This window comes from Microtus pennsylvanicus, chromosome 9 (assembly GCF_037038515.1).
Source record: "Microtus pennsylvanicus isolate mMicPen1 chromosome 9, mMicPen1.hap1, whole genome shotgun sequence".
In the NCBI taxonomy this organism is placed as follows: domain Eukaryota; kingdom Metazoa; phylum Chordata; class Mammalia; order Rodentia; family Cricetidae; genus Microtus; species Microtus pennsylvanicus.
In genome coordinates, this window is record NC_134587.1 from 66,581,284 (window position 1) to 66,607,866 (window position 26,583).

The 26,583-nt window shown below is 40.6% G+C and overlaps 1 protein-coding gene across 1 annotated transcript in view; it reads left to right on the forward strand.

Moving 5' to 3' along the window:
• Positions 1-22,572, forward strand: part of Kat6a (lysine acetyltransferase 6A) — a 77,349-nt gene extending 54,777 nt beyond the window's left edge. The window contains exons 9-17 of the mRNA XM_075986332.1: positions 724-839; positions 5,328-5,469; positions 7,088-7,249; positions 8,199-8,292; positions 10,330-10,561; positions 11,242-11,455; positions 14,480-15,079; positions 17,279-17,591; positions 19,795-22,572. Of these exons, the coding sequence (XP_075842447.1) occupies positions 724-839; positions 5,328-5,469; positions 7,088-7,249; positions 8,199-8,292; positions 10,330-10,561; positions 11,242-11,455; positions 14,480-15,079; positions 17,279-17,591; positions 19,795-22,445 (4,524 nt within the window). The 3' untranslated portion in view covers positions 22,446-22,572. The remainder of the gene's footprint in view (positions 1-723; positions 840-5,327; positions 5,470-7,087; positions 7,250-8,198; positions 8,293-10,329; positions 10,562-11,241; positions 11,456-14,479; positions 15,080-17,278; positions 17,592-19,794) is intronic.
• The last annotated feature ends 4,011 nt before the right edge of the window (positions 22,573-26,583 follow it).

A 26,583-nucleotide genomic window follows, 5' to 3' on the forward strand; every position in this document is an offset into this window, starting at 1 on the left:
TTTTAACCTACAGCTTGTATCTGAACCTCTGGTGTAGAAGACCAAGTCATTGAGGCTACAAACACCACTCCTTTCTCGACAGTGCACTTTAGGTTTTTACAGGAGTGAGGGGAGCTTCGAGACTGCATTTGTAGACAGGAGGACAAGATTGGCCTGTGTAAAACACGTGTGATGTTGTTTATTCTAACTGTGTACAGCTGCTAGTGAAGACACTCTCACATGTGGTACAATAGAAGACCTTTTTGGTACTTGCTTTGTCATATTCCTTTTATACTGTTCTTAACTATTTACTTTCCCAAGTTAAAAATTCCTTCTTTTCCGTGTGTGCTTATATGATCAGTGTAGGTCATTTGTTTTGTTGCTTGCTTGGGGAGTAGTCAATATCTTGCCCAGCAGTTTCATTTAATAATTAAATCATTAATGGAGTAGGCTTATTTGAGGAAATACGTGTCCAGTGTCACTAGACAGAGAAGTCAGTGACACAGCGCATGGTTTCAGGAGATTTGCTAACATTGCATTCATTCGAGCCTGCTGTTTAAAGATATAGCTTACTTCAAGACTTGTTACTATTTAAAGATATAGCTTACTTCTTGACTTATTGAACTCTGTGGGTCCTGAAAAGACAGCGTGTAGATCAGGCATTAATATTATTATTATTTTGTTGTTATTAGATCGATGTATTTAATTTAGCTAACTTGTACAGTATTTTTCTTGATTGCACAGAAAGTCGGAGTAACTGGGCCCCCTGACCCACAAGTCCGCTGTCCCTCTGTCATTGAGTTTGGGAAGTATGAAATTCACACCTGGTATTCCTCTCCATATCCTCAAGAATATTCAAGGTATGTTTTGAGAGCCCTTTGCTGTTTTTTTTTTTTAAATCCCTTAAGAATTTAGACCTAGAAAATATCCAGTGGTGGTTCATACAGTTCATTATTTTACATTTGAAAGGCTTTCAAATGTCTGTAATAGCAGTGCTTTAACAGCTGCTTTTTTCTAGCTAACTTTAGATGTCCCTGACTGATTCCTGTCCAAAGTTATTGTTTAAAACTGTAACCATACTAAATTGACTGACTAATATACTGTGATATTATCTTTCAAGTAGTATCATGAATAGCAACAGTTAAGGTGAATTTATTAAGAAAAGATTAAATTATATGATCTGTGTATGTGTGTGAGGGGGGGCTGTACATTTAAAAGGAAGGCAAGAAATTCATCAACTCCTATAGTACCCTGTTACTCAGTCATTTATTCCTTTGGAGTTTTGAATAGTTATAATCATGTATGATCAAAAAGAAATAAGCTAAACATTTATTTTCTTCATGATGTTTTAAATAATGTCATTTTAAAAAGTAATTTACATTACATTTGTATGTGTGCCCTAGCATAAATGTAGTAATCAGTGAACAAACCATGGGAGCCAGTTCTCTCCTTCCACCATGGGAGTCCTAGGGATTAAACTCAAGATTATTTTACCTGCTGAGCCATCTCATTGGTCCCTGTTACCATCATTTTAGAACAAGTTCTTTACAAGCTTTCTGTATCACAAGTATTAATATGTCAGCTGTCCAGAGATTGCAATGCAGTTAAGTTGAAACCACATGCACCACGACTCTTCTACTCAAGGGAGGAGTTGGTGTAGAGAGCCAGCTTTTGTACTTGGAGAAGATGATGAGACTACAACTATGGATTTTTGTCTTGTAAGGCAGAAGGATTCATTAAATTAATGTTGTGTATTCTGATAGGATTGTTATTAGAACCATTCGTGAGGGGCCTGGTTCAGTGAAGGAGTAAATATTGTCAGCAGAAAATAACCAAAAAGTATAAAGAGAATCATAATAGCAGACAGAAAGAAACAAGATAGGAACTATGTAGTCAGCTTCTTTGAGCAAAATTTTAGACATTTCTATATATTTCCTTATTCATTGTAATTCCTTTAGTTCTCCATGAGAGTTATCCAGCAGTGTAATAGTGTCTTTAGTAATTTCAGATTTTTTTCTGTCCTTGTTTTCATTCTTACAGATACATATTTAAAAGCTAAATTTTTCTACTCAATTGAATTCAATGGGTTTACTTGTAAGTTCTTTTTAATTGAGTTAAGTAAAATGCTTAGAGATCTTACTTTTTTTCTTTTTACTGTGTTTGTGGTATATGTGCTTTGGTATATGCATGATCACGTGTGAGTGGGCGCACATGTTTCTGTGTGTGCAAGCATGGCGCGAGGGTCAAGGTTGATACAGGAAATCTTCCTGTATGATTCTTCTCCTTACTTACTCTTTTGAGGCAGGACCTCTCAAAAGAACCCAGTTCACTTATACAGGTAGTTTCACTAGCTATCTTGCTCAGAAATCCTCCGTCTCTGGCTGAAGTAGCAGATGGGCAGCCAGCCCCAGCAGGTGTCCCTTTGGGTTCTGGATTTGCAGATCTGCAGAAAGCACTTTCATTTTTGGGCCCTCTCCACAGCCCAGAGATCATATCTTTTTCAAATGATAAGCCTCTATCCTGAGTTTTGGTGGTCTCTACTTACGGAATTTCTGTTTTATACTGGCACTTCTAGATTAATTTCTTAATAAATACCTTTAAAACATAGTCCCATAATATGCAGAAATTTTGCAGCAAACAAGAAAGAAAGGATTCTGGAAGAAAAATCTTAGCAGGGGATAGGATTGTGCTTTAGGATGTGCTGCAAAAGATCCAAGTATTTATATATTCCTGTGAATTACATGATCTTTCCCTGGTTCACACAAACAGGTAAACCAAAGTAAAAGAACATCAGTGAAGCAATACTATATAATAGGGATGGGGCCCAGGGAAGAACCTGACACCTGGGCAGCCTCCACTTGAGCTACTCAGAGATTAGTACTTCATGGTACTCTTTGCTGTGAGGTCATCTTGAAGTCTTAATGAGCTGATTCCCACGTAAGAAAATAGTGTAAGAAATTCCGTTTGCCTGTCTTTCAAGGAAGGAAATTCTCTTCCTGTCTTGATTTGAGGCATAGAATTTGAGATTACTGCTTGAACCAGATTTGCATAATTTCAGTTATTGAAGAAGAAACCAAACACAGTTTAGTGCCTTGGCTATTAAATGATGAAGTAAAATGGGAGAAAAGAAAGTAAAAATTACTGCTATAAATTATAGCACGGATAACTGTCATCTATTGAGCTTGATAACCAACTAAGCATCTTTGGTCTGACTCTGGGGGTTGAAGATTTCTATCCTTTGCAGATGTTGTCCAGCAAGCATATTCGGGCAATATAGTTTGTAGGTGGCTGAGATTAAATGTGAGCCCACTCTGAATCACATAGCCATAAACTGACTACTGAGTCATACTCCATATGGCATGTGTGACTTGGCTTATACCTTTATCTTTAATTTTAAAAATACTTGATTTTGTATCTCTGGCTATTTTTTTACATCTTGCTAATTTATGATACTTCTGCTCGGCCCCTTGTATACTTTATGAATGGGCCAAAGTGTTTAACTACTACCAGACTTCTTTTAAAACACAAATTACTACTATAGTTGCAAGGCTAGTCAGTGAATATAAATTAACAACTGAGATGAAAATACCTGAAAGAATAATTTTAAGCCTTAATTTTTCTTGCTGAGTAGTAATACTTTTACAATCACCAGGCAGTGGTGGTGCACACCTTTAATCCCAGCACTCGGGAGGCAGAGGCAGGTGGATCTCTATGAGTTTGAGGCCAGCCTGGTCTACAAGAGCTAGTTCCAGGATAGGCACCAAAGCTACAGAGATACCCTGTCTCAAAACAAAACAAAACAAAACAAAAAACTTTTACAGCCTTTTTTAAAATTTAGGAGTGTGTGTGTACACGTATATACGTACGTATGTATGTACCTTTGTACATATGTGGGCCATGGCACTGGAGATGACTTTTTTGGTCTCTGATTCCACTTTGTTGAGTTAGGGTCTTGTTTCTGCTACTGGCTCTGTACTTCAGGCTAGCCAACCCAAAAGTTCCTGGGCAATTCTCCCGTCTTGCCATAGGAATGCTGGGATTACCAATGCTACCACATCCTGATTTTGTGATTTTTTTTTGTGTCTTTGTTTTTTGTTTGCTTTGTTTCGTTTGAGACAGGTTCTCACTGTGTAGCCTTGTCTGGTCTAGAACTCTGAGGCAGAGAGATTAGTCTGCCTCTGCCTTCCAAGTGCTGGGATTAAAGGTGTGCTACCTTTTGTCCTTTTGTTTTTATTTCTAAAGCTAGGAACATAACCCAGAGCTGCTAAATATCCAGTGGCCCTCCAGCAACATCCCCAGGGTGATTTTTTTATTTTCTTTCCCTCCTCCCTCCCTCCCTCCCTCCCTCCCTCCCCCTCCTTCCTCTCCCTCCCCTCTCCTCCCTTCCTTCCTTTTCTTCCTTCCATCTTAAATAGACAGGGTTTCACTATATAGCCCTTGCTGGCCTTGAACTCACAGAGATCTGCCTACCTCTGCCTCTGGAATGCTTGGATTAAATACATATGCCACCATGCCCTGTCCAGAATAATAATATGCTTTTGTCTAATAAGGTTTCGTACACTATTGTTTTTGTTGTTGTTTAAACTACGTAAGGCAAGAAACAGCTTTAGAGGCAGAAAGGACATGATGTATAATATGTCCCTAAACATATTCAGTGTTACAGTTTCATACTTAAAAGCATTTATAAAGTATGTTTTTACAGTATACACTTCATGTCCATTTGCCTAGCACTACATATACACTTACATGTTTCTTGCACAGGATCTGATACCTGGTAAGTATTCAAGAGCTTATTTCCTAAAATTTAAACATAAAGAAATAAATAAGGAAGGAATTATGAATCTATGTATTTATTCTGCTTATTAAAGATTCTCCAGGGAGTAGCAATGTGAGATTTTTTCAAGTCGGTTGATTGACTTCAGAGATAGAATTTTTAGTCTAATAGGAGAATTACTGAGCTAGGTATCTTGATTTCTCACTTTTGCCCTTCTGCTGCTATTTAGTTGGTGGCTCTATCTAAAGTTTGGGGCCCCTTTCTCCTATAGAAATAGTATTTTATTCTTACCACTCTTTTTTTTTTTAAGTTAATTCTTTTTATTTTGGGGGTGGCACACAGACATCAGAGGACAACTTTTGGAAGTCGTTTCTTTCCTTCTACCATGTTTGTCTGGGGAATGAAACTCAGATTGCCAGGCTTAGCAGCAGGTGCCTTTAACCACTGAACTATCTCACCAGCCCCTGTTCTTTCCACTCTTTAACATGGGTGGTAATGAGACAAAAGAAGTTAAGAGTCATGGAAATTTGAAGATCTATAAAATATAAAGCCCTATTTTAATTATCATTTGCAGGCTGCCTAAATTGTATCTTTGTGAGTTCTGTCTAAAATATATGAAAAGTAGAACTATTCTACAGCAGCACATGAAGAAATGTGGTTGGTTCCATCCTCCTGCCAATGAGATTTACCGAAAGAATAATATTTCTGTCTTTGAGGTAAGGTAGCTGTCTAGTACCTGTCTTCCTGACCATTTCAAAACCAGTCCTCTCTATGCTACACCTGTTGTTCATTCACTATTGTTTCAGTAATTCATGGATGTGAGGAGCAGAACCAGACCAGTCCAGATGGCACCAAGTCCACAAGCTTGACCTTAAAATAAATCACTCTTATTTCACTGACTCAAAATGTCAGTCATAGAATACCTTACTATATTATATATCACTAAAAGGGAGAAATACTGCTAATTAAAATTTCTACTATTCCATTTGACAAAATGCCAGCCGATTTTAACATTATACTAGGATGTGATAAAAATAGATCTTAGAATCCGTAAAATAGGGCATGGAGAAAGGATTTGTAAACCAGGGATATTGGCTTACGCTTATAATCTCAGAAGGCTGAGGTAGGAGGATTGCCATGAATTTGAGGCCAGCCTGGGCTACACAGTGAGTTCCAGGCCAGTCTGAGCTACAGTCTCAGGGACAAAAGCAAAACAAAACAACAGTTAATAAAAGTGTTTCTGTTATTCAAAAAGACTGTCTTCTGGAAGAGTGTTTAGTAGCTTTAGTAAATTGTAATAGGAGGATATGATGATGGCATGAGTTATACTCTTATCTGTGATTCTGTGTTATTATTAATAGTGGTCGTTAACTCCTTGGTCCACAGTTGTTTGCTTCGAGAGCCAAGTACTGAGTACTTGTATGTTGGGTCCTGTTAATTAATGTAGTGATAGATTTTCAGATAATCTGGATCTCCTCCATCTCCCTCACTTGATGAACGATTTAGTTCGTCAGTAGAGGGGAACACGTCACCTGGGTTTCAGAAGTGTATTATACAGTATTGTTTGAGAGTACTCAGCAGCAAAGTGCTTCTTGACCTTTCCATATACCAGGTATGTGATCTATAAGAAGCCACATCAATGTGACATCTAGAGTGCAGTTAGTGTGGCGGGATCTTAAGATAGGTAGTATGGGCTCCATCAGCATTTTCATACAAGAGCAAGCTTCAGCTCAAGAGTACAGGGATATTGGGATGGACAGAGTGTGTGCTCCTGATCTCGGCCACCTTGAGTCTCCTTTGCCAGGTGCTCACCTAAGACCCTGCCTGGCACTTCTGAGTGGCAGTAATTAGCACTCCCCTTGTAGTTCTGTCTGGGGCTGTGCCAGATTGTGGTAGTCAGACAGTACTGTATCAGGCTGCTGCCACGTTGTCAGTCTCATATTTTACCTAATAAGTAAATTTTAGAGGAGATTACATTTAGAGTGTTGGTTAAACTAAATACTTTTGAAAATGAAACTTGTTGTCTGAAGTATCCCTGAAGTTAATTTTTTGTTGTTGTTTTAGAAAAGCAAAAATGCCATTTCAAATTGAGGTTCTTACCTCCCTCTTTATCTATTCATGTTTTGTTGAGGTTTAGGATCTTAAGTGTTTGTTCTTCTTTGAACAGCAGGTATTATCATACTGTCATTTCTGATACTTTAGACTGTGTGTTCTGATCAGTCAGGCTAGACTAAGGGTACCGAGTGATGCTTGTTGCTGATATGTGTAACTCCAAAACCAAAGAACATTTTACTGACCACCTTCTTATTTTGTTTGTTTTTTTTTTGCCTTTAGGTTGATGGGAATGTGAGTACCATTTATTGTCAAAATCTGTGTCTCTTGGCAAAGTTGTTTCTTGACCACAAAACTCTGTATTATGACGTGGAGCCATTTCTTTTCTATGTTCTGACACAAAATGATGTCAAGGGCTGCCACCTTGTTGGCTACTTTTCTAAAGTAAGTATGCGATTTTAAAATGTTTGGATTCGTGAAGAAATCTGGGACAGTCTTTACTGCTTCTCAGGAAGGAACAACAGAATGTAAAACCTTGGGGTGGGGGACCTTTTAGCTTTTTCAGAAAGGAAATAGAAGGAACATTCGGAAACTTACTAACTGCTAGAAGATGTCTAGTACCGTTCAGCAGACTATTCTCCTAGGAAAAAGAACCGCTGGTATACTCAAGAGGAAGAGCTTTATTAGCATGACCTCTAGTCCCATGGTGCTGAGAGATAGAACTTGTGAAGTAAACACCCTCATTACCTCTCAGAGTTCGTTAGCAACAGAAATACTCTAACTGGATTTTTAGGCACTGTATGACAGATACATTCAGAAGCTAGTCCCTGTTTTAAGTGTACTAAACAGATTGCTGGGATGTCTTAGTTTGTAAGAGTTCTTTGGAGCTACCTTCTTACTTAAATAATATTGGAAATACATCAGCTATTTTGTGAAAGTGTATTTGTGCCCCACATTTAGGGATATTTTATGTACAATTAAGTAATACAGTCTATGGTATCCTGCTCCTTGTAGCAGTGCAGGGATTACCTGGAATGTTATACTAGTATGGAGCAGCTGACCTGGTGCTGTCAACATCGTGCTCCCAATTACTGGGCGCTCAGATTCCTTTCCTGACCTTGGGTATCAACACTCTTTGGTTTTAGTGGATGTTAGTATTGGGTGGCATCATTGTGTTTTATGTTACTACCTTTCTGGGATGGTTGCTTTGCATCTGTAATAGTGATGAACATTGCCTTCCCTTCTCCCAGTGGCATTTTGTTCATGTGCATTGCTATTCCCAAAGGAATGTGACTGGTTTTGACTGGTAGTGTTTGTTTATTAATGATTAAGCACTACTATTCAGCTTTACCTTTCTATTGTTCTAAAACTTGGCTTCTGTTTTATCCACCAGGAAAAGCACTGCCAACAGAAATACAATGTCTCTTGTATAATGATTCTTCCCCAATACCAACGTAAGGGCTACGGCAGGTTTCTCATCGATTTCAGTAAGGATTATATTAACATATTTTCTCATTTCTTCCAGTGGAGATTTTAGATGTATATATTTAAAAATTTGTAGGTTTCTTGTGTTTCTTTGTTTCCTTCTCTCTTTCTTAACTATTTATTATGTCCCATAATATGCACGTGGAACTCAGAGAACAGCTTGCAGGAGTTAGGTTTTCCCTTCCACTTGTGTGTCCTGGAGACTGAACTTGGGCAGCAACACCTTTACCTGCTGAGCCATCTCGCCAGTTATTGTCATATTGTGTGGGGGCTTCTTAAAAAGCCACAGTCCTTTTTATTTTGACTTAGTATAAAATAATTTTTAATGACTAATATCAGATACAGTTTTGTGGGGGCCAGTGAAATGGCTTAGTGAGTAAAGGCACATGCCGCCGCCAAACCAAATGACTTGAGCTTGATCCCTGTAACTCACATGCTGGAAGAAGAGAGCCACCCTCTGTGAGTTGCCCTCTGACCTCCACATGCATGTTATGTGTTATGGCACATGCACTGACTACACACACAGACACGTACATATATAAATGTAAGAAGATTTGTTTGATGCAGTTTTTATGAGATCAGTAAATGTCTATAATGTGCAGCTGTTGATTTCTGGTGGAACTTAGTTATATGCAGTAACACTAATTCACAGCAGTGTTGGAATGTTGCATAACTACTAAAACAAATGTTAATAAGGAAATACAGCACTGCCTAGTGTCATTATCCCAATATCTGAGTAAATCTATGTCTCTCTGTGTGTTTAGTTATGGTTCTACCTAATGTTTAAAAAGTACATAGCACAGCTTTAAATGCCCTAAAAAAATGAACATTACGGGAAATAATTTAATCTGAGTTCAAAAGTAAAAGCTAACAGTCCTAAAGAGGTGATGGTGAAATGTACATTCTTTTTCAATGATAATTTTTAGAAAATATTAAAAAGAGCCTATGTAGATATGATGAATCAGACTAAAGATATTTTGTTTAGTTTGTTTTTTGAGTCAGGGTCCTACTTTGAGTCCCTGACTGGCATGGAACATACAAAGACCTACCTGCCTCTGGCTCCTGAATACTAGAATTAAAGACATGTACTACCATGCCTGGCCAGACTTACGGTTTTGATTCTGGTCCTGAGAAACTGATTCTTATCTGAACCATTTACTTGTCTTTTGACCATACTGACTAATTTGTGTGTGTGTGGAGTAGGCATGGGCGTTGCATACATACATGTAATCACACCTGGCTGCACAAGAAAGACCTTATCTCAAAATAAATAAATAAGGTTAGGGAAATATATTAGCTAATACTTTGAGGCATGTAAACGAGTATGATTACAGTGCATTTTAACCTTTTCTAGTATAATATATTTTTCTAGATTGCCATTCTTAGACTGGTTTTAAATATTCCATAATGACAAAAGCTACTTCTTTTCTACTATTTCTGTTTACAATGATTTTTCTCTGAAAACTTTGCCCCTTCTCTTTATTCCAGTTCTTGAAAGTTACGCACTAAACTAGAGGAAAGAGTAATACCATAGCATGCTCCCAGTGGCACACTCATGCTTCCCAAGGTGAGGGGAAGTGATAAATGACCAATAGTACCTTCACTGAAGGAGCCACAATCTTAACAGAATTTCACAAACCTTTGTGTCCTTCTCAGATCACAGATGGTAGTCGCCCTCTAGTGGTGAAAATAAAGCAAAGTTTGGGCTTTTTTTCCTGTCTCCCCTAGTTATACATGGAAATTACAAAGCATTGTTGCTTTAATCTTACTAATGCAGCTTGTGATAGAAAGCTTTATTTTGTTTTTAGCAGTTTTAATATTTTAACGAGCTGACATATTGACCATAAACAACATTATCTAATGTTCAATATAACCATCTCTGCAAATTGTTTTAAAGTAGCTTTACACATTTATTCTCTATTTTTGGAAGGAATTTGCCTTTGAAATTAACATTGATGGGTTGGTATTTGGGTTGGTCATATAAAGGGACATTGTCATTTCTAAGGTCTCTGACATGTTTGTAATTCTGGGTTCTCCAGGTTATTTGTTATCAAAGCGTGAAGGCCAAGCAGGGTCCCCTGAGAAACCACTGTCAGATCTAGGTCGTCTTTCCTACATGGCTTACTGGAAAAGTGTAATATTGGAGTGCCTTTATCACCAAAATGATAAACAAATCAGCATTAAGAAACTAAGCAAGTTGACTGGAGTCTGTCCTCAAGACATTACTTCCACACTCCACCACCTGCGAATGCTGGACTTCCGCAGTGACCAGTGAGTATCACACCCCTTATATACCTTTGAATGTGATTAGGCTGACAGAGCATCTGACTGGTTAAGGGGAAAGGTGATGATGTAGGTTTGGGATCAGGTGGCCGGATGCCTGATGCAATTCACTCAAATAGAATATGTATTGTTGAATCACCACTTTCTGTGCTGTTTGGGTCTGATGAACACACATAAACATTTTTAGTGTATAAAGTTGGCACTTAAGCCACTCAATTGTTTATCTTCTAGTATTGGGAGCTTACTCTCTTCCAATGTGAAATAATGTCATTAAGTAAAATATGTTCATTTTACTTCACTAACTGCCCAAGTAAATGTCACTAAGTGAAATACAGAATTTACTTTTGCCTAAAATTGTCAGGAAAGATCACAAGGAAAAAAAAACATTCGAGCTGAACAAATGGAAACTAGGAAAAGGTGTCAGGTGAACAGGGAAAAGTGTGTGTTGTCTGAGTTAGTGTGTCAGCCAGTGTGACTCAGCCTGCAGTATGCGGTGTGCCTCACTTGCCTCTCTTCCTTAACTCCATGCTGACACAGTTAAACGGTTCATCTTTCTAAACAGCGCTTTTTGAAGCTATAGTCTCTAGGGTCTTTGGTGTGTTGTGCCTCGCTGTTCGTTATCTATCATAGTACATTGTTGATTGCTATAAACTTTTCTCTGGTTGTAGATTTGTGATTATCCGCCGGGAAAAACTTATCCAGGATCACATGGCAAAGCTTCAGTTGAATCTTCGGCCTGTAGATGTAGATCCAGAATGCTTACGCTGGACTCCGGTCATAGTCTCCAACTCCGTTGTCTCAGAGGATGAAGAAGAGGAGGCTGATGAAGGAGACAAAGAAGAGTCCCAAGACCAAGAAAGAGAATTAGAGACCCCTATAAGGGTATGATCTGGTTTGTTATAGCATTTATGAATATTTGTAGTATATATTATGATGTCTTTCCAAGAAATGCCCTTCCTAGAGGACCAGGGAGATAGATGCTTACTTGTTACTATAGTCAAATTAGGGGCCTGGAACCCATTTTAAGAAGCTGGGCACAGTGGTGCATACTTTTAAGTCCAGTGCTGGGGAGGTGGGGAATGGGAGTCCCTCAAGCTAACTGGCCAGCTTTGGTGGGTCTCAGGTCTCATAAAATAAGGTAGAGGAGCTGGAGGGATGGCTCCGTGATTTAGAGCACTTGCTGCTTTTGCAGAGGACCCAGGTTCATGATATGCATGGCAGCTCACAGCCATCTGTAATTGCAATGTTGGGGCTCCAACACCCTCTTCTAGCCCCCTCAGATACTGCAAGCATGTCATGCACAGGCATGCACTCATACACTTAAAAATAAATATTCTTTTAAAAAAATTAGAAAATGGCATTCCTTAGGGAAGATAGCCAAGGTTGTCCTCTCATCTCCATATGCACATCACAGTGTCAGACTTCTCCATACATACACACATGCAAATATGTACACAGATATTTATACTAGCATTTTAGTGTTTTATTTTAATAGTTGAAATTTCAGGAATATTTACTTTTATTTACATTTTTATTTTATTTTGTTTTTAAGGCTTAGACCACTAGGAATCAATTAGGTTTCTGCCAGTGTATTAGTTATGACTAATCTTTAGTGGCAAGCCAGTAAGAATTACATTTTAAGCTATATATGTAGTAACTGAGGAATCTGATTGAGCCTGAATATGACAGTTGTTAAAAGGAAGTAAAACACATTTTTCTTAAAATAGAACATTAAGAAATAATATAGAAATAATAATTCTATTATTATAATAGAACATTATTTATAAGCATGCATATGTTTTTGGTAGAACTTTCGGAATGCATAGATGTCTTCAGAACATTAGTGGTGGGCTGTACTGTGTTCTACAGTCTTCAGTGTTCTTCAGGTGATACAGAACTTGTTTGGGTTTTCCTTTAACATTCTTTTTTGTGCTTTCATCCTTTATGTCTCCCTTTGGTAAGTGAGAGAGAGAGAAAACTCATCTATTGAATTATGTTTTAATTTAAATTAAATATTCCAGAAAAGAAATTTCAAAATTCCATATTTCTCAGATGTCTGCTCTTGCTCATGCTCTTATAGCCCAGTGGTTCTCAACCTTTGGGTCATGACCCCCGGGATATTGAAAGACCCTGTCACAGGGGTCGCCTAAGACCATCAGAAACCACAGATACTCACATTACAATTCATAACAGTAGCAAAATTACAGTTATGAAGTAACAATGAAAATAATTTTATGGTTGAGGGTTACCCCAACATGAGGAACTGTATTAAAGGGTTGCAACATTAGGAAGATTGGGGACCAGTGATCTAGCCTGTTCTTCCTTATCAGTTTTTATTTTGAGAAAATGTAATCTCATCTTCTATCCAGACAACGGACACTGACTTTGATATCAAAGGTGACATTTCATAGTGGTTTTGAGTACAAGACCTGGAGTCAGCTGCTTTGAATTTATTCCTCACTTAAGTTACCTCACCGTTAGACAGAGGGGCATCATAATACTTCACTGTGTTATTGTGAGAATTAAACTGAGTAGTGCATGTAAATACGTTTCTAAAAGTGCCACCAAGGAGAAAACATTCATGGGAGCTATTAAATATTAATAATTTTCTTTCTAAAGTTCTGTTTTCTTTTAAATTTTTTAAACTATCTTTTTTTTTTTCATTTTACATGCCAATCCCAGTTCCCACTCTCTCCCCTCCTCCTGTTCCCTCCACCTTTCCTCCTCCCCAGAGAGGGTAAGGCTTTCCATGGGAAGTCACCAAAGTCTAGCACATAGCTTTGTGGCAGGACCAGTGCCCTCCCCACTATATCTAGACTGAGCAAGTTATTCCTCTAAAGAGAATGGGTTCCAAAAGCCAGTACAAGCAGTAGGGATAAATCCTGGTCTCACTGCCAGTGGCCCCACAGTCAGCCCCAGCCATGCAACTGCCACACACATTCAAAGGGCCTAGTTTGGTCCTATGCAGGTTCCCCTGCTGTTAGGCCAGCATCAGTGGGCTCCCATTAGCTCAGGTCAACTGTCTCTGTGGGTGTTCTCATTATGGTCTTGACCCCTTTGTTCATATTCTTGCTCCTCCCTCTCTTCGACTGCACTTTGGGAGCTCAACCCAGTGTTCTGCTATGAATCTCTTTACCTGCTTCCATCAGTTGCTGAATGAAGGTTCTGTGGTGGCATTTAAGATAGTCATCAATCTGATTACAGGGCAAGGCTAGTTCAGATACCCTCTCCACAATTGCTTAGGGTCTTAGCTGGGGTCATCCTTGTGTGGATTCCTGGGAAATTCCCTAGTGCCAGGTTTCCTGCTAGCCCCCTAATGACTCCCTCTATCAAAATATCTTTCTTTGCTCTCCCTCTCTGTCTTTCCCTCATCTGGACCATCTCATTCCCTCAAGCTCTCTTCCCTCTCCCCTTCTCTCCTTCTCTTCCTCTCTCACCCTCCCTTCTCTCCCCCACCCCCACGCTCCCAGTTTTCTCAGGAGATCTTTAGTCTATTTCTCTTTCCCAGGAGCATCTATGTATGTTTCTCTTAGGGTTCTCCTTGCTACCTAGCTTCTCTGGGGTCATGTACTTTCTCTGGGGTCATGGACTATAGGCTCGTTATCCTTTGCTTTTTTCTAATATCCACTTATGAGTGAGTACATACCGTGCTCATCTTTTGGGGTCTGGTTACCACACTCAGTAGGGTTTTTTCCCAGTTCTATCCATTTGCATGCAAATTTCAAGTTGTCATCGTTTTTTACTGCTGAGTAGTACTCCACAGTGTAAAGGTACCACATTTTCTTTATCCAGTCTTTGTTGGTTGAGAGGCATCTAGGCTGTTTTAAGTTCTGTTTTCTTATCTTAATCAAACAGACTGAAAAATTAACCAGCATTGTTTTTGTTTGTTTCGTTTTCCTTAATTAGGTGGGAAAGTCTGTGTCTCGGGAGAACAAAGATCAAGATTCTTCCTCTTTAATAGAAAGTGAAAAGAAACCAGAAGTTAAGGAACTGACCAGTTCTTCACGGTTGAGCAGACAGGCCCTTCCCCGGGACAGTCTTCCTGCCAACAGCCAGCCACTTCGGAGGGGCCGCTGTGGGAGGAAGAACAGGAAGACCCAGGAACGTTTTGGTGATAAAGATTCCAAGGTGCTTGTGGATGAGGCATTATCAACTCCTCAGGAACAATATGGAGAATGTGAGGAAAAATCAGAAACTTCCCAAGAACAATACACTGAAATTGAAGAACAGTCAGCAACGTCTCAGGTGCAACCAGCTGGGAAAGCTGACATCCCCAAGGGAAGATTGAGTGAGAGTGTTGAGCTGTGGCGAGGCCAGCTGAAGAAAAGCCCCGAGAGCCTGAAGTGCAGAGTGCCAGAAGGGAACGATAGATTGCCGTGCTGCTATAGTGACGGGGACAGGGCTGTCTTTAGAGGCTTCAGCGAGAGTAGTGAGGAGGAGGAAGAACCAGAAAGTCCTCGCTCAAACTCGCCACCAATCCTCACAAAGCCCACACTGAAAAGAAAGGTGATGCGTCTCTGTGTCTTGTCCTCCTGTAGCTATGACTTATTATGTAGGTCTGTTTGTCCTGCAGTTCTGAAATAGAGCACACCCCGGGTCATGTGTGTTAGTTTATAAACTTGAAACTTCAGACTCATGAACGCGTGGAAAGTGAAATTCCTGGGGGGGGGGGGGGGAGGATACGGACTAGTCATAATCTCAGACTGTGGTGTGTTCCTCCACATTGCCCACCCAGTCAGAAGCAGGCTGACATGTTCTAACCATGAGAGTCAGCTTTCCCCTAAAGCCATGAAATTGTTCCTTTCTGTAGCAGGGCTGTTTAAAGGAAGAACGTTTTAAGGATGTTTTCAAATTTGCACCATTATTGCAAGGACACTACGCAGGGTTCCCATATGTCCCAAACACTTGTCACAGTTTGTCATCTACAACACTTGGGTTAGTTAGTAGACCTTCTTTGTTCAGACTTCTAGTTTATCTAAATGGCCTTTTTCTGGTCAGAATCCCAACCAGCATTCCATGTTACAGTTAGTGTTCTCTTTGAGTTCTTCTGGGTTGTTTCTCAGACTTTGTTTGAGATGGCCTTGAAGGTTGTGAGGTTCAGTATTTCATACATTATCCTGCACCAGTTAGAATGAGGCAGTGTATTGAGAGGAAGGCAAAGAAACACTGTTGTCACATGGTAGAGTAGATAGTATAGAGTATCGTATGTGTGATGAACTAGGTAAATACCCATTTGTTGTTGATGCTAAACTAACCCTGTTGGGTTTCTCTGCTGTCGTTCCCCCCCCCCCCTTACAGTAGTGGAGGAAAGGAAAGCACCATGCAAATCACACTTAAGATATGTGTAGCTACTTCTTCTAGGAGCAGTGTCTGCATAGGTTGGTTGTGTATCCATTCTGCTGTCTCTATCAGTAAGGGCCTTTGTAACGCTATTTTAAACTTGTGTCTTAACTCATCCCACCCAGCACTGGCTGTTCAGAGGTTTTTTAGTTTTGTTCCTGTTTATATTCCTAGTGTCACCATCATTAGGAGTTTGTTTTGTTTTAAGCCTTCTCTGACACTGCAAGATATTTTAAAATTATCTTGAATATTTCTTGCCTCAGCTGTAGAGTCACCTTCTCTAAGAAGCAGAGCCATTTTTAATGTAATTGAAAATTCCCAGTATATTTTGAAGTAGAGAAAAACTAAACTGATTATCCTTACTGTTGATTGCATGATCATAAAGAGTATATATCTTTGCCATCCTAGGGTTTATTTTTCCTATTTATGTGGTAAAATAAATATGCTATTTTCTTTTGTAAAAAACCATGAATATTGTAACAGCAGTGAAATTGTATGCAAAGCACTGAGATATTCTCAAAATTCACTTAAAGGAGACTCAATATATGGTTCTGCAGCAGTGCTTAGACGAATGACCTTGAGCAAGTACTAACCTTTCTAGTGATTCAGTCATCCTTGGGTTGTCGGCTGTTAGGTCAGGCCAGTGTAAAGATGTACCATGCTCCATATGCTGCTGTTGCTTTCCACCAGGTGAACACGTTCCAGCTCTGCATTTCTGTGCTCTCTAACTGGTTTCCTCACATGTCATGCTTATTTATTGATCAGTAGACTGACTGCATGGTGGTGTGTGAGGTACAATGTTTCTATTCCTTTTGCTCTTGAAAAAAAGTTAAGGGAGTGATATCTGAGTTACTTCAGTGTTGAAGCAGGTGACTCCTTAGAGTGTACAATTTAACTGAACTAAAAATAATGCACTAACAACATCCACTCTTTGGACACACTTGCTTTTTACATCTTAAAATTGCATTTAATATCTGAAATCCTTTTGTGTACGTGTGTGTACACGAATGCATTGAATGTGTATGATGTGAGTATGTGGGCTTGTGCCATAGCAGGTATGTAGAGGTCAGGACAACCCTGAGGATTTAGGTCTCCCACACACCCCTGCTTTACCTTGGGATCCAAGGATTGAGCTCAAGTTGTCAGGTTGCCCAGGTTGCCCAGCAAGCATCTTTGCCTACTGAGCAATCTTACTGACCCATATCTCTATGATTAATACTTCATTATATCTTTACCAAAATATCTTTCAGCAAGCTGCATCTTCATTTTAAATATGCTAGTTTTGCAAAATTTTAAAATTTTTGGTTATAGCAGAAGAAAGTGTTTATTACTACAAATAAAATATTTGCTTTCTTTACTAAATAGAAACCAATTCTTCACCGAAGAAGAAGAGTCCGCAAGCGGAAGCACCACAATAGCAGTGTAGTCACAGAAACTATTTCTGAGACCACTGAGGTGTTAGATGAACCATTTGAAGATTCTGACTCTGAGAGACCAATGCCGAGACTGGAGCCTACATTTGAGATTGATGAAGAAGAGGAGGACGAGGATGAAAATGAGCTCTTCCCCAGAGGGTACTTTCATCGCTTGTCCTCACAGGATGTCCTTAGGTGTCAGTCCTCCTCAAAGAGGCCAGCAAAAGATGAGGAGGAAGAAGAGGAGTCAGATGATGTGGATGGTATGTTTATAGAACTGTTTCTTACAGTGACTTCTTGTGTCTTTAAATAGCAGGAACAGCTACAAACCCTTCTACAAAGGGTTGAAAATGAGTGTGACTCGCTAAGGCAGGAAGGGAAGGTTAGGGACCTCTGCAAGTTGTGTGTAATATATCCATATCCATTTTTGCATTTAGTTTCTGTAATCTGGACCTGCTCTTAGCATTGCAGGATATCTTATCGGAAGTTCTTCTTTTTGCCCAGTATTGCCTAGGATTTTACCTGAGTCTTCAGTCAAAGGGTGGTGGAGTAGCTGACTACTAGGCTGTGTGGTCTCTGGTGTTTGTCTGTTTGCTCACTGCTGCATGCTGAGTGTTTAAGACAGGTGCTCAGTTACCTCTGCTGAAAGGGTGAATGCTGAGGAGGCACACTTAGTATCAACAGGAACTTCCTCCCCTGTCGGGAACCTTCCTGAATCAAGTCTTTAACGTATCTTAGTCAGTAGTCATTTCTTTTTTGCTGTTTTGACACTTGCTATGCAGCAGTCTGGCCTGCCTCAGCCTGTTCTCTTCTGGGGTTGCAGGTGCACAACCCAGCAACCAACTATGCATCTCTCATAATTGGCAACAATAACAGAACAGGCTAAGGTATATGATCTTGCTAAACTACCAATCATTTACTTTTAAAATAGATTTATTTTACTTCACATCCAGAGATACAGCTGCTGAGGCTCCCATGGTGTGAGGTAGGAAGAATCTAGACCTTGGCATCCTAGCCTAGGTGTGGTGAAGCATTGTGCCGCCTTACGCCTGCATTGTGTTTGTGTGAATGGCCTCAATATTTTCACAGCTGAATTTGAATAAAATCCAGTTGTTCAATGTTGCTTTGTACTCTTTTACTTTATCTTTTGCCTTATTTAGTAGAATCTTTTATTTTATTCTCTTAAAATCTTGGCTTGAAATCTAGTAGATAGAACTTGGATTTTCTGACAAGAGATTGAACTTGGTGGTGATGGGCCCTGAATTCAGTCCCTAGAACCAAAACAAATTCTTGTGGTGTGTGTTATGTATGTATGTGTACATGTGTGTCTGTGTATGTATGTGTGTATGTGTACTTGTGTGTGTATGTATATATGTATGTGTATGTTTGCATGTACATGCATGTGAGTGTGCATATGATGGGAAGAACTATGAGTATTTGTAACACAGTCTAGATATGAAGCCCACGCTGACCTCATATTTGTGACTTAGCTTAGCTTCCCAAGTGTTGAAATTCACACCATACTTGACACATTTATCTTATTTTAAGGCTTATTATATGATATGTGCTTTTAATATAGTAATCATTAAAGTCTTTGTTTTGTTATAAATCATGATCCAGTGTTTTATTCTTGTTATATATTGATATATATCTAGGAAACTCACCTTTTTTTGGCGTGAACTGGCACTTGGTGCTTTGTCTTTGTCACCGTGTGTCACAACAGTGTCCCACATGTCAGCTCCCATGACCTTGACAGTTTTCTCTCCTACAACTATTGCTTTTGTTGACTCCCCAGTTGTACCACAAACGTACCTTTGACACTCCCTCAGTGTTCATAGCCTTTAAAAACTAATAGTAATTGAGAATGTATTTAATGCCACTGAACTCTACTTTAAAATGATTAACGTTTTATCTCGCATATATTTTGCCACGATTTAGGAAAAAGTAATGCCAATGCTGAATTTATTCCCTCTAACTGTTATTGGCACTTTGACTTTTCCTTATTTGCTTAGCACTACATGCCAGTCTTTGTTTAAGACTAAATGCCTTGCGATTGTTCCCATATAAACCTGTTGACAGTTGTTTACAGGGGATGGCTCAATTGTGGTATGCAGGAATTGGCTTATCATCCCACTTCAAGTAACAATTTGTGGAAATTAAAACAAACAAATAAATAAACCAAAGAGATTACAGAAAAGGAAACAGAAGAAGCTGATTTGTAACTTAAGAGTTGACACATTCTTGCTGCTTGTTTCGGGCATCTTCATAGAGTTTGACCTCAAACTACTTTTACCTAGTAGGTGGCAGAATCATGTTGCCCAGGATGGTGTCATTGTTTGATAGTTTATTGTGTGCCCTTTCATATCATTAATTAGCTTTATCCCTTAGATTCTTCTGTTTACATGTTGGTCTCAGAGGAATACTGATCTTGTAACCTGTCTTTACTTTCTTATCTCTTCTATACAGACACTCCTATCCTAAAGCCAGTATCTCTCTTGCGAAAATGTGATGTAAGCAGTGCTTCACTTGAGCCAGATACCTCTACACCTATGAAAAAGAAAAAGGGATGGCCCAAAGGCAAGAGCCGAAAACCTATCCACTGGAAGAAAAGACCTGGACGAAAACCAGGATTTAAACTGAATCAGGAAATCATAGCTGTTTCTACACAAGAATGCATAATTGAGCCCATAGTTCCCATCAAACCTGGACGTAAACCCAGAATGCAAGAGAATGAAGAAATCGTTGAGGTAAAGGAGGACTTGCCCTTGTTGGAAGAAAGGAAGGAGGAGCTGCATACAGAAGCAGACGAGGAGGCTGAGGAGGAAGAGGACACAACTAGCAGTGACATTAGAGCCATGTCCCCATTGGACAGTAGCAACAGTCCTGAGGCAGAACCCAAAGAACCCGAGGCAGATGAGGAAGATGAGAAGCCCTTGGAAGAGCAGAGGCAATCTGAGGAAGAGCCTCCAGAGCTGGAAGAACAGGAGCCAGAGGAAGACGATGAAGTGACTGCAGAGGCAAACCAGAATGAGGACCATGATGCTGACGACGAGGATGATGGCCATCCAGATTCCCTGAAGACAAAAGAGCCAGAGGAGCAGGCAGCTGGAGGAGACCCCAAGGAGGAGCCTGGCATCCAGGAGTCTTTTTTAGATGCAAACATGCAGGACAGTAGGGAGAACATAAAGGATAAGGATGAAACTGAGCCGGATTCTGAAGAGGAACAGCCTTCCCATGAGGCATCTGTGGTGTCAGAGACCATGCCGGGGTCTGAGGAGGACCACGAGGAAGACTCAAACACTAAAGAAGAACTAATTGAGCTAAAAGAAGAGGAAGAGATTCCACACAGTGAACTGGACTTGGAAACTGTACAGGCGGTGCAGTCTTTGACTCAAGAAGAAAGCAGTGAGCATGAAGGAGCCTATCAGGACTGTGAGGAAACTCTTGCAGCCTGCCAGACTCTGCAGAGTTACACCCACACTGATGAGGACCCTCAGATGTCAATGGTTGAAGACTGTCATGCTTCCGAGCATAATAGCCCAATATCTTCCATTCCATCTCATCCTAGTCAATCAGTTCGCTCAGTCAGCAGCCCCAGCGTGCCTGCCCTGGAGAGTGGCTATACACAGATCAGCCCAGAGCAAGGATCGCTGTCCGCACCCTCTATGCAGAACATGGAGACCAGCCCCATGATGGATGTGCCTTCCGTATCAGACCACTCTCAGCAGGTGGTGGACAGTGGCTTCAGTGACCTGGGCAGCATCGAGAGTACCACAGAGAACTATGAGAACCCAAGCAGCTATGATTCCACCATGGGCAGCAGCATCTGTGGGAATAACTCCTCTCAGAGTAGCTGCTCCTATGGTGGTTTGTCGTCTTCAAGCAGCCTCACCCAGAACAGTTGTGTTGTTACTCAGCAAATGGCAAACATGGGCAACAGCTGCAGCATGCTGCAACAAAGCAGTGTCCAGCCTGCTGCCAACTGTAATATCAAGTCACCTCAGACTTGTGTGGTGGAAAGGCCTCCCAGTAACCAGCAGCCACCGCCGCCGCCACCACCACCACCACCACCACCACAGCAGCAGCAGCAACAGCAACAACAACAGCAACCGGCACCACAGCCTCCCCCACCACAGCCACAACAGCAACAGCAGCCCCCACCCCCACAGCCCCAGCCCCCGCCCCCACCCCAGCAGCAGCCTCCTCTGTCGCAGTGCAGTATGAACAACAGCTTCACTGCGGCTCCAATGATTATGGAGATACCAGAGTCTGGAAGCACTGGGAACATCAGCATCTATGAGAGGATTCCAGGGGATTTTGGTGCTGGCAGCTACTCTCAGCCATCAGCCACCTTCAGTCTAGCCAAGCTGCAGCAGCTGACTAACACCATTATGGACCCTCATGCCATGCCTTACAGCCATTCTCCTGCTGTGACTTCCTATGCAACCAGTGTTTCTCTGTCTAATACTGGACTGGCTCAGCTAGCTCCATCTCATCCCTTAGCTGGGACCCCTCAAGCACAAGCCACCATGACTCCACCCCCAAACTTGGCATCTACTACTATGAACCTCACATCACCTCTGCTACAGTGCAACATGTCTGCCACCAACATTGGCATTCCTCACACTCAGAGGTTGCAAGGGCAGATGCCAGTCAAGGGGCACATTTCTATCCGCTCCAAGTCTGCACCTTTACCCTCTGCAACTGCACACCAACAACAACTATATGGCCGCAGCCCGTCAGCAGTTGCCATGCAGGCTGGCCCTCGAGCATTGGCTGTTCAGCGTGGCATGAACATGGGGGTTAATTTAATGCCCACTCCAGCCTATAATGTCAATTCCATGAATATGAACACCTTGAATGCCATGAACAGCTATCGAATGACACAACCCATGATGAATAGCAGTTACCATAGTAACCCTGCCTACATGAACCAGACAGCACAGTATCCTATGCAGATGCAGATGGGAATGATGGGGAGCCAGGCCTATACCCAGCAGCCTATGCAGCCAAACCCTCATGGAAACATGATGTACACTGGCCCCTCCCATCACAGCTATATGAATGCTGCTGGCGTGCCCAAGCAGTCACTTAATGGACCTTACATGAGAAGATGAGCGAGATGAACTTGCAGTTAAAAGCTTAAATATATATAAATAAAGGAACTTTTTATACTGACAAACCAGAGAAAAAAACGGACCTTTTTTCCAGTTAAAATATTACTGTAGAATTAGAGGAATTTTTCTTTGGTTTATTATTATTATTACTGTTTTGTTTTTAGAAAACCTGATCTCTTTTTTGGGGGTTCAATGTTGTTCTGGGTTTTTGTTTTCTTCAGTCTTGAACATTTTACAGTAGAACTCATTTAAAAATGGATTTGGGTGGGGAAACATGCACAAAATCTTTTCATAATTAAAAGGAGCCTTACTTTCTTTATACACCACATGAACAGAATTTATGTAAACGTGAAACTTATTTTATTTTAAAATGTATGTTTCCCCTCACTGTCTGCAGCTCCCAATGTTGTCCTTTTTAAATGTTATATATACATCTCAAGGGTCAGCCAGACCCTTTCCTCCAAACCCAACCTTTCATTGCCCACTTCATTCCAGCAGGAGGCACTTAGGGGAGTAGGGATGGGGACATGGAGAGCATCCCAAGCTCCTGAAACATAATGCTATTATTATTATTAATAATAAAGTGAGGCAGGAAATGCTTCTCCTGTAAAATTCCCTCCCCTCCCTGTACAAACACACACCTCTGGAAACCTTTCCCCAAGAGTGTTTCTAGGTAGATTTCATTGAAATACCTGTTTTTCTTGAATCAAGTGTAATATAATTCTTTTTTTTTAATATTCCCACTCAGCACTCAGAGACACAAAAATACTGTAAGTCTCACTTAACAGCAGAATCTCAGAGGAAAGCTGTTTGCAGTCCTGCTCCAGCCTTTGGAGGATACAGATGGTCAGTTACCAGTCAGAAAGAGGGATGCACCTCTTGGTTTTTACCACCTGGTGAATCAGCCATAACATGCACACTCCACTCACCTCTTGTGTAGTATGTACTTGGAAATGTGGACTGAGGTCTTGTGCTTACACCTTTGACTCTGGGAACCCTCAGAGCAAGCCCTGTGATTTGCCTGGCACATTTTATCCATACAGTTTTCATGAATGACTGGAGTATCAGTGATTTAGAAACCACCTGGTACAGAATGAGTCCAAAGGGAGACGATGGTGACTTCTATAGCTGCGTAAATGATGCATTACCTCTCCTTCTGTTGGCTCTGAGGTCCTGAGCTCATCCCATGGACCAGTGTGCACTAGCCGCTCTCCTGCGAGTGATGAGCAAGGAGAGCCTCACCACCAGCATCGTAGGGCACAGCTGGGCGGCCGGGCTCAGGACACTCGCTCGCGTGTTTAACTAGTTCGCCCACTCTCTTCTCACTTGCTCCAGGGATAGGTTAAAAATTTATATATATAATTATAATTATATATATACATTATATATTCCATCATTAGAAGATGGAAACTATTATACCACTTGGTATGTGCAGTCAAATATCCAAAGGGAGGACATAATGCTTAAAGAAATAACTGTAAGCATAAATTCTCTCCTTTATTTGTACATTTTATATAGATAAATTTTTAAAGTACTAATTAGGCATTACATTTTTTTCAAATGCACAGGTTTGTTGGGCTTTTTTATATACCTTAATTGGCTTTCTCAATTAAGCGTGTTAGATAGAAAAGCAGAACTCCACCCTGTCCCGCTATCGACTCTGAGCATGTGCAAGGCTGCGTAGGACCCAGTTCTCTGTATATACTGTTCCAGTTCCCAGTCATCTCTGTAGAATGTGCACTGTGCTGCCCTCTCCCACATCTTCAGCTATGTCATTGCTTCCTGAATGGGATGGGGCAGGGATGGGGGGAGGGGAGGGAGGTCTGTTGGGGAGGAGGGTGGGTAAGGCAGAAGGAGAAGCTGTTGAAATGAGGGCCGTGAATTCAGTTTCTATTGGTTTGCAGTTGTGGTTTTTTTTTCCTTTCTTTCTAAATTCAATCAGGCAGCTCCCTTTTCCACAAGCCTCTTTGTGACTGTAGAACTATTGTAGAAAATATGTTCTTTTCTATATTATAAAAGAAAATTATCCAACATGGTAATATTGGTACCTGTCATTTTTTCACTTCTGTTTTAAAAAAAATGTATTTTTAGCAAGATAACTTGGGTAATCTTCTAAAAAAAGAAATTTAAAAACTCACTTGTTAGTGACTTTGATGCCTTTTAAAATAAGAGCTTTTCATTTCATTCCATCTTTAAAATTTTTTATCTTTGTTGTAGAATATTAAAAACTATTTTAAGAAAGATAAAAATCCTCTTTAAAGAGATCTCTAGAGAGTGTGAATAGAGCTCCAGATGCCTCTAAAAGCCGCATGTACAAACTAAGTCTATCCTGTCTGTTTACATTTGCTTTCCTGTTTGTAACCTCTTTGTACTTTGTTCCTGGTGACTCGTGAGTGAGGGGAGGGACGCCTAGACGCCTTTGTATTTCTCATGTCATGCGCTCCTGGCCAGGTAGCCTCCCTTCCTCTCCTTGTATGTAATATCTTTCCCCCTTTCTAGCAAGGACTTTCAAAAGAACTCTGTACATTTTAACATAAAAAAATAAATTATGTTGAGCCATTTTGGATGTCTGTCTTACATGTGGAGTTTTTCTTCAAACGTTTCAGACTCTCCGAGATTCTTGTTCCACGTGGAGACCTGTGCGTGCTAACCTCTTCCACGCTCATGTCTTTTGCTTTGAGATTCTAGTGTCTATTTATGTAAGTGTTTAAGTACCAACAAAGCCACGGGGCAGGGTTGTTTTTAGGCAGGGTCCCCACTATGTAGGCCTGGCTGGCCTAGAGCTTGCTATAGACCAGGGTGGCCTTGAACAGTTCTGCCTGTTCTCCCTCAAGAGTGCTGGGAGCAAAGGGGTGTTGGGTTTTTATTTTCCCCTTTTTTAAAAGAAAATATAGTAACTTGACTTTGAATTTTCTGATAAATCCATTTGAAAACCTAGAGGGGTCATAATTTATCCACACATGAAAGGCACAATTGTAATAATTACCTATGCATTTTGTGTAATTTAATTTTATAATTATTACTTTCTACTTATGATTTATTGTTTATCATAAAAAAATCATCTTAGGAACAGCCAGATACTAATTCAGTCTCTCTTTCAGTTTAAAGTGAGTTATCTCGAAGACCAGATCCCTCCCTTCCAGTACACGGCTGCTGATTAGTTTTCATACAAGTATATATTCACATTAAACACACGCCCCTACTTTTTCCTCACCGCACCTTCCTTGTTGCTGTAGACAGTGTCTACTTTTACGTCATGTATGCATGCATCATTTTCAGTGCATAAAACCTGGAGACCACAAAATATACTCGAAACTTTAAAAAAATATATGTATTTTCTCATTTTACATACCAATCCCCGTTCCCGTTCCCTCCCCTCCTCCTGCTGTCCTCATCTTCCACTCATCCGCTCCCATCCACTCAGAGGGTAAGGCTTCCTGTGGGGAGTCAACAAAGTCTGGCACATCACTTTGAGGCAGGACCAAACACCTCCGTTCCCCCCCCCACACACACACAAACATCTAGGCTGAGCAAGGTATCCCTCCAAAGAGAATGGGCTCCAAAAAGCCAGTTCAAGCACTAGGGGCTTTTAAAGGAAAGAATTCTATATTCTGTCCTGGGTTGTGATCTGGAAGGAGCCGCCCTTCTGCTGTGTGTTTTCAGAGTTCCTGTATTTTCTTTTATCACTTAGAATTTCGTATATACAATAGTCCAGAAAATGGGACTTAGCTCTGGGAAATTGGCCTTACTCTCCCATGCTAGCAGGATGAGATAGCAGTGGGTTTAAGTGGCACCATGCTTCATATAGCCTGTACATCAGTTAACAATTAGGGACATATACATGGATCATAGCGGACGCTTGCTCTAGGGATCGTGCTGTTGAAATTAAACAGGACGGTTCTGTCATCTGCAGACTTCCTGCCTTCACTGGATCACAGACTGTCACCACTCTGCCCCGTTCTTTGTGGTGTCAAAACATGTTGGTCATCTTTGCTACTACAGAGTACTGGCTTTCAGTTAATTCAGCATAAAGTAATTTCTGGTTTGCAAAGGAGGTAATGAAACCAGAAGGTGCAAACATTCTTGACATCTCTATCTTGCATTTAGATACATTTTAAACTAGACCTGTTTATAGCCT